Below are 8,389 nucleotides of genomic sequence, written 5' to 3'. Positions count from 1 at the left end.
CTTGATGGGCTTTCACAAAAAATAAAGGTGGGGGTCCAGTTTTACCAAAAAAAAACAGATCTGAAAAGAGTCCTACAGTCTTCATAACTTCAGGGAACTTCCATGAATCCTTTCAGGAGCAACAAGATCACTAGTAACGTATAGCATACACATGCTGTTGGTGTCTTAGTTTTGCTTTTGGGGTGTTGCGGGGGAGGGGGTCTGTCTTAACAAACATCAGATATGAAGTCTTATCTTTTTTTATTCTGCAGGTGCAATGTTAAACATTGTGCAAGATTCAGCATTTCTAGAAGCCATTGGCTGCCAGATGGAGACGGTAAGATTCTTCTCCTTTAGATGTCCTGGGGTTTTGAGAAAGGCTGCCAGATGCCCTGTTAAATTGTAGTAGATTATCCCATTAAAAAGAGTGCAAGTGATGTTATTCTTAGCTGTGAAAGAATAATCAAATAGTCTTCAGCCATTCACAGAAGCTTCTTTCTAACTTAACAGAATGATGGTGAAAATAATACCTTGAAAAGCCACAGTCGCACAAACAGTGGCATTAGCACAGCAAGTGGAGGAAGCACAGAGCCCACTACTCCTGACAGTGAGAGGCCTGCGCAAGCTCTCCTAAGGGATTATGGTAAGGACATAGATTTCTTAAGTACCAAGATATCCCACCTTGATGAATTCTACTTTTCATGTTTCTTTATGCATGTCTTCAGACACATGAAAACCAGAAGGGATTTTTAAAAGTTGATTTTGGCCGACTTGTGCTTAATATATAAACACAGAAAAGATGACTGCAATTCTTTAGTTTTATGAACTGGGGCAAAATGACAGCCATTATTATGGCTTAAATGGGAAAGAGGGGCTATGTATGAAACAGGTACCTGGGTGAGGTATATGTGAGATGAATGTCTCTGTACAGAGATGCATTACCTATAGGATTCAGTGGAGATGGGCCACCTAGTGTCATGGGAAGTTTTAAATATATTGGGTGGGGAAGGGGGCTTCAGCTTTTGCCTATTCCATTTACTGTTGCTCCAGCCCTCCCCCACTTCTGCCCCTATGCCAGGAACGACTTGAAGATGTAGAATGATGCCATTGGGTTCTGTAGGATGGTGCCATCTTCATGTCTTCCACTTAGCTGCTCCATAATTGCAGCAATTGGATCTCACTGTGGCAATGATGGAGGCTATCGCTTAACATTGTGTGTTGTGTTCCAGTTCCTTGCTTGTTTTCAGCTTTGCATTTGATATATTCGCATTTTACAAGGAGCGATATGAGTGTTAACCCCATCTGTGCCATGTGTTGCCGCTTTTCAGAGACCTTCAGGATTCTCCAAAATGTTTGTCATTCTGCCAACAGCTTGTTATTAACCAGATGAACCTGAGGTTTTTTGTGTTTCATGTGGTACTGCAAATGTGTTGAAAGAGTATGGCACCTGCCCCAGTATTTTATCTTTTTTTAGAAATGACTTGAGGAAGCGGCATAACAGTGCATAATTGTTGTCTATAGCAGTCTTGACATTTCCCCCCCCCCTGCAGCAAATAGTCTGCAGTGTCCTCCTTTTTACTTGAAATGCTCCCATTTCACATTGTTAACATGCACGTGTTTATTTGTTTGTATATTGTTTGCATTAAGATGCTGTGGTGGAAGGCCAGCCTCAAGGGCCATGCCTCTGATTCCTTTACTGCCTGGCAGAGGTCTCTCCTGTACCCATCCAAATACACAAACCCTCAGAAGCTGCTGCTACCTCTTCAGTATTTAAATAAGACATTGAGAACACCTAAAGAAGAATTTCTTTAGTTGTTAAAAGCTGCCAAACGATGCCTATTTGATACATTTTATAAAAGAGTCCAAAAAACCCTAATATTGAGAGGAGAAGGAGAAGAAGAGATTGGATTTATACCCCGCCCTTCACTTGGAGTCTCAGAGCGGTTTACAAACTCGTTTCCCTTCCCCTCCCCACAACAGACACCCTGTGAGGTGGGTGGGGCTGAGAGAACTCTGACACAAACTGCTCTTTTTCAAGAACAGCTGTGCCAGAGCTTGCAGCTGACCCAAAGTCACATCAGCAGGTGCAAGTGGAGGAGTGGGGAATCAAACCCGGTTCTCCCAGATTAGAGTCCGCACACTTAACCACTACACCAAACTGGCTCTCGTGTGTATGTATAATTGCACATAGTGCAGGTAGGCAGAGAATAAAGGCACAGTTTGATGTTCAAAAAGTAGAAGTTGCTCAGTAGGCAATTTAGAAATGTACATGGCACTTAAAATAAGTAGAGAATAAATTTTAATACTGCCTCATGCCAGGTGAATCTTTAATCAAAGCTTATTTACAAAAAGCTTATTTACAAAAAATGTTCTCAAGTCATGGCCTACATTAACCCCCCCCCCCAACTGGGAGCAGTAACGGGGATTCAGACAAGTTCACTACCACCTTCATGCATTCCTAGCAGCTAGTTTAGTCATAGCTCTGCTTAGGTCTGATCTCCCTTTGACTAGACTAGTAAGCAAGTCTTGAGAGAATGAGCTAGCTCTTTCTGTCACTGGCTACGCACTTTGTGAGTGCTGCAGATAATCTGTTTCTACCTAGACGGAGAATGGAATTTCCTTCCCGAAAAACATAAATACGCTCAACAAATCATTGCATAGACTAGGGGAGAACTTTAAAGTTTGCAGTTGAGGTTGTTGGAGCATGTGAGAAATTCTTCCTTTTTTTGGTAAGCAGGTCAAATGAGAGTGGCAATAATTACTTGTTCCTGCGTAGACTGGCAGTTAGGTAAAGCAGTATTTAAAAAATTGTGTAACCCGAGCTTACTGCTTTCACACCTTCTTCAACATTATTGCAGGGCTTTTGTGTGTGTGTGTGGGGGGGGAGAACATGTCAGAACCGAATTCCGGAACCTCTTGAACAAAATTATTTTTAAAATGTTTAGAAGTTTGTGAGTTTTCAGTATACAGATTGAAACCTTCATTTCCCTCTTGAGAGTTCCAGCACCTCTTAAAAAAAAAAGATGCCCTGAAGTTATGTAACAAATACACAGTCCTCCTTGTATGCAGAAGATTCCTTATAGTTTTTTTATGAGCCTTAAGCGGCATCTGAGCACATCAGATTTCCAGAGAGTGAGAACCTGCCCCAGCTACTTGTATACTTAACTTGCTCATGCAAGCCATTGTCCTTTCTTAATAGTAGGATAGCATAAAAAGTTTCAGCTAAAGCACTGCATAGACGACTCTTATCACAGCCAGTTCAGATATTAAGTTGAGGCATGCTTTTCCACATCATGCATTTAGAGTAGCAATGCAACAAATGGGTGGGTAATGCATATTTTGAACATTGATTCTGCTTTGGTTTGTAGTAGGTTAAATCAAGCATTTTTGGCTTTAAAGAGTTCTAAATTTTTTAAGTAATAATCCTCTTCTCCTCTGAGGCAGCTATGTTTCTCCTTGAAGACACTCACAATATAAAACATCAATAGGAAATGTGTAAACAAACTATCAACCTTTTCTTAAAAGAGTAATAAAACAGCAACAAAGGGACCAACATAAAACCTTAGTAATAAGGCACCAGCAGGGTATCTGAAGCACTTGAAAGGGTTGCTGATGCGAACAAACCTTACTTTTTTATCCTTCAAACTAGCAACAAAGGTGTTTTTATGCACCTCAGCAGGGAGCTTATTCCACAGCCTTTGGGCAGAAGGATTTTAGTGAATTAATTCTTCATCTTGTCATAGCTTAAGCCAGGGCTTTTTTTTTGTAGAAAAAGCCCAGCAGGAACTCATTAGCATAACAGGCCACGCCCAACAACAGGAACTCATTAGCATATTAGGCTACACCCCATGCCTACCCTTGGCTTGCCCGAGTGCCCCGTGGCTGCGGGAAGCCCGGGCAAGCTGGCCCTTCGACAGGCTGGGGAAGGCACGGGGAGGCATTTAAACGCCTCCCCGATCCAGGCCCCCCTGGCCCGCCCCCCTTGGAGTCACGGGGGGGGTTTTTGCTCTCCAGGCCTTCCCTCTGTGGCCACGCACATGCAGAGGTTTTGGCTGTAGTGGGCGTGGCCAACTCTGAAGCCAGCCGGAACTCCGTTCCTGTGCGTTCCTGCCCAAAAATAGCCCGGGCTTAAGCCAATATAGCTTACAACTCCTTTGTGGATGTATTTATGTGGCAGGCTCATGCGGAATAAGCCCGGCTTGATTCTGCTTTGGTTTGTAGTAGGTTAAATCAAGCATTTTTGGCTTTAGAGAGTTCTTAATTTTTAAAGTAATAATCCTCTCCTCCTCTGAGGCAGCTATGTTTCTCCTTGAAGGCACTCACAATATAAAACATCAATAGCAAATGTGTAAACAAACTATAAACCCTCTCTGAAAAGAGTAATAAAACGGCAATAAAGGGACCAACATAAAACCATAGTAGTAAGGCACCAGCAGGGTATCTGAAGCACTTGAAAGGGTTGTTGATGCAAACAAACTTTACTTTTTTATCCTTCAAACTAGCAACAAAGGTGTTTTTATGCACCTCAGCAGGGAGTTTATTCCACAGCCTTTGGGCAGAAGGATTTTAGTAAATTCTTCATCTTGTCATAGCTTAAGACAATATAGCTTACAACTGATTTGTGGATGTATTTATGTGGCATGCTCATGCGGAATAAGCCCGGGGGTACACCAGGATGCAACATGGAATTGCGAAGGGGAGTCGTGTCATATGCAGTGCACTTCAGAGCTTGGAATGCAATGGCATGGGATATCTGGGAAGAGGCGACAAGTGGCACAATTTGGGAAGACAGTCTTCAGGATAGGGTGTGATAGCAGTGGTGGCCTTGTTAGAGGGGGAGAGCCAAGTAGCGGGAGGCAAATAACTGGCAGGGATCAGGGGAAGAACAGGTCGTGGAGGGTGACTGCTTTCTGTGTGACAGAGCAGCACTTCCAAAAGGAACAGGAAAAAGCCGTCTGGATGGGGAAGTGGCAAAGAATGGGAGTCTAGAGAGGGAAGATAAGTGAATGCCGCAGTGCTGGAAAATAAGCACCCAAAGGCTGAGGAAAAGTGGGTAGCTGAAGGGTGTCATGGCCTGCACGGGTCCAGGAGGCAGGTCCGGTCCGGGGGCTGTAGCCAGAAGAGACAGGAGCTGAGTCGAGAGTCCAAGAGAATCGTCATCCGAAGCAGGAGGTCAGGAAGCCAGGAATCCAAACAAGAGTGAGGTCTGGAGGGAGGAACCAAGGGTGGGCACGATGCAGCTTATTGCTTCCGCGGAGAGCCCAACCCCAAGCGGGCGCTTTATAGGCCTCTGGCAGTGCTTCCCGTAGCGGCTTTGCCACTCCTGTCAGTACTCAGGGCTCAGCACCCACCTTCCCTGCCCCTGCGAAGCCGCTCACCCGCGGAGGTGAATCAGGTGGTCTTTCTGTTTGCAGCCGTACCTCTTTGGCTGCTGCAAGACCAGATGCAGGGCTTACTGTCTCTGGCACTGGCAGCGGCAAGCTGTCAACTCCCAAGGAGTCAGAGGGGCCAGTTTCCAGCTCTGGTGATGCTGGTGACTCCGGCTGCACTGCCAACTTGAGCAGGGGTCCTGCGCGGTCATTGTTGCCCATGACCAAGGGAAAGGGATAGTTTGAAAGAAGGAAGAATTGCTACAAGAAAGGAAGATAGAGCAGTGGCCCATCAGGTCATCTCATTTGGTAGTTAGGGCCTCGTACAGAAAGAAGATTCTGTGAAGTATGCTGGGCCCAGGTCATGAAAGGCTTTAAATCCTAAATTGGGTCCAAAATCATAGGACATGTCTTTGTGCAGAGCCGTGGAAAGACTGAATTAAGTAATGCAATTATTTTGTTTGGACGAAAGGCAAAATTTATTCTTGGAAAGGTGCCTCCTCCTTGCTATCGCACTCTGTGTTCCCTGAAAACATGCTCCTGAGTATTGAGGGGACCCTCCAGAATATCGTTCTGTACAGTGTAGGGAGGGAGATGCAACGGGGAGAGACGGATGGGAATCCAAGACAGCCCTTCCTTTTTTGTGCACCTGGAAGGGGCTTCCTCTCCACGCATCAGCACTGCAAGGTCCGAGCATTTGTATGTTGACTTTACATAAACCTGTAACAACTATGAGTTTAGGTCTGTCGGGCACCCAAAAAGAAAGTTTAATTTACAGTTTGAGTGACTTTTTAAAAAAATAATGGACAGCTTTGAATGCAGTTGTCACGTGTTACATATCGTAGAGCTGAGAACATTGAAAGTGAGCAAAAGAAAGATGGGATTCTGCCCTGGTCGTATTCAGTTGTACTTCTTTGGTACAGTGTATCTTGCAGTTGTGAGCTTAGCTCTGTCACTTGAGCAAGGCATCCGGTTTACTCACTTTTGCTCATCTTTAAATGTTTACTATTTCCCCTGGCTGAGAAGTGAGAATAAAGACTCTCTTCACTACCATCGCCACAGGGTACTTCTTGAAGTGCATGAAGACAATAGCAATTGATATGCTTGAAAGGTCACTTGGTCATGAGCATTCTATTGAGTGCCAAATGTGAATGTTGCAAGACAACATCCTGAACAAGTGGGTGAAAAGGTGGCGTTCACAGTTTTGCCTGTATACTTTAATGTAGCAAAGTTCATGGGTAAACAGGAATTAACGTTAAAAAAAATTCCAAAATATTTCCCCAAGAGGTCTGAGTACAAAGGCATTTCCTAACAGAATTTCTTAAGCTATGAAGGACACCTTGCTGAGTAGGCAGTTCCCTCTACCATGTTTACAGTCTCTCTTTCAAAAACAGCAGCCAGACAGTTGCTTAACTGGGCCCCCGGTCGCATGGAGCATTAGCCACGCTAGAGAGACGGAAGATAGGTGGGCGCGATCTCACCGCCACATCTGGGAAGCATAGAGCTCCCGTGGCTCAACCGAGGCTTCCCGCGGAAGATGCGCGGCAAAAAACTAGTACCTCGGAGGTACTAGTTTCCGGAAGCCGCAGGGCAAGGGCGGGCGTCTGATCGTGTTTCCCGCCCATGCCCCATTGCGAAAAGGGGTTTTCCCCCCGAGTTCTCCAGGGATGCGCACAAGCACCCAACGGGGCATGCGCATACTTCAGGTTAAAAAAACCAAAACACAACCCGGTTTGCCGCGCCGCTTCTTTGCCCCGTTGTGTGATCGGCACCTCCCCCCTAGCCACAGGACCTTGCCGGGACCGCGAGGGGACGCCTGATCACGCAATCGCGCGTTATTTCGCTGCGGGGCAAACAGCCATGCCTCCCCCCCGCGATATCCGGCCCGTGTGACCGGGGCCTGGAAAAACATGCTGGATTAACTTGAACACAACCAATGTTTGGGGGAATACCCACCTGTCCTCAGGCCATGGAAAAGTTTTGTGCTCACATAATTGGAGAACAGTATCAGTTTATGAGAAGAGATTCTTCTAGAAAAGGTTTCAGGTGCCACATCTTAATGTGAACTGTTGCAGCTGTGAAGTTTAAAATTCTGACTATTGTTTCAGAAGTTTAAATTTATGTTAATATTTGACATTTCAGCCAAGCATATTAGGTTGGGTCCTACCAGTCCGTTCCTCTGGAGCTGGCACTTGCCTGTGGCACAAGAAATCTTTTGCCAGCAGAGGAGATGTGTGTGTCTGCTGAATGCTCCTTGCTCTTGGGAAAATGCACCAGCATCAGAGGAATGGAGTAGTTGCATTCAACTGGTTGTCAGTAACCTATTAATATGTGTTGGGGTTATCAGCTTGCCCAAAGAATTTTATTGCTTTCAGTTTAGAACTAGCAGGTGGCTTCTACTTGTTGACTTGAATATTATTTAACCTGTGTGAGCTGTTGAATGTTTTTCTTCCCAGACCAGTGTGTTCATTCTGTTTTGTGTGCATACTGTGGCTGCTTGGGCTTCTGCCTGATAGCATCGCTTTGCTGAGTGTTACTAATGCCTAGTTGTTTTCCTTCCCTGTGGTGTGTGGTATTGGGGTTCATATCCTAGCTCTTCATACAGATACAGCAGCCGGACTCCTGATCCGCAGCATTCATTTGGTAACACAAAGGCTCAACGTGCAGTGGAGACAAGACATGAGCATCTCATTGGCTGCATTAGAACTTCTTTCTGGTTTGGCCAAGGTAAGTCCTGGGCAGTCTCTCTTCTTGTGACTCTTTGTTAGGCTGTGAGACTTGGCCTTAAACTCTCTGCCATTCTTAGCCATTGATTCCTTCCTGATAATATTGTGGAGGGTTTTCCCACTTCCTTAGGTAGGTGTTCTCTGTACACTTACCTGGGAACATGCCCTGTTGAATAAAGTGAGACTTATTCTGAGGAGGCACATATTGGGTTGCTGTCTTTAGTCAGGGAACATCTGAAGAAGAAGAAGAGATTGGATTTATACCCCGCCCTTCACTACCCAAAGGAGTCTCAGAGCGGCTTACAAACTCCTTTC

The 8,389-nt window shown here is 45.2% G+C and overlaps 1 protein-coding gene across 1 annotated transcript in view; it reads left to right on the top strand.

The window, feature by feature from the left end:
* RALGAPB (Ral GTPase activating protein, beta subunit (non-catalytic)) overlaps positions 1–8,389 on the top strand; it is a gene marked incomplete at its 5' end in the record, with an annotated part of 58,363 nt that overhangs the window by 26,227 nt on the left and 23,747 nt on the right. Inside the window, 3 exons of the mRNA XM_015425242.1 lie at positions 252–316; positions 490–622; positions 7,954–8,075. Of these exons, the coding sequence (XP_015280728.1) occupies positions 252–316; positions 490–622; positions 7,954–8,075 (320 nt within the window). The remainder of the gene's footprint in view (positions 1–251; positions 317–489; positions 623–7,953; positions 8,076–8,389) is intronic.

The sequence above is a fragment of the Gekko japonicus genome, unplaced genomic scaffold (assembly GCF_001447785.1).
Source record: "Gekko japonicus isolate JY-2015 unplaced genomic scaffold, Gekko_japonicus_V1.1 scaffold3783, whole genome shotgun sequence".
Taxonomy (NCBI): domain Eukaryota; kingdom Metazoa; phylum Chordata; class Lepidosauria; order Squamata; family Gekkonidae; genus Gekko; species Gekko japonicus.
The sequence above is the reverse complement of the archived record's forward strand: the minus strand, read 5'-3'. Positions and strand labels throughout refer to the sequence as shown.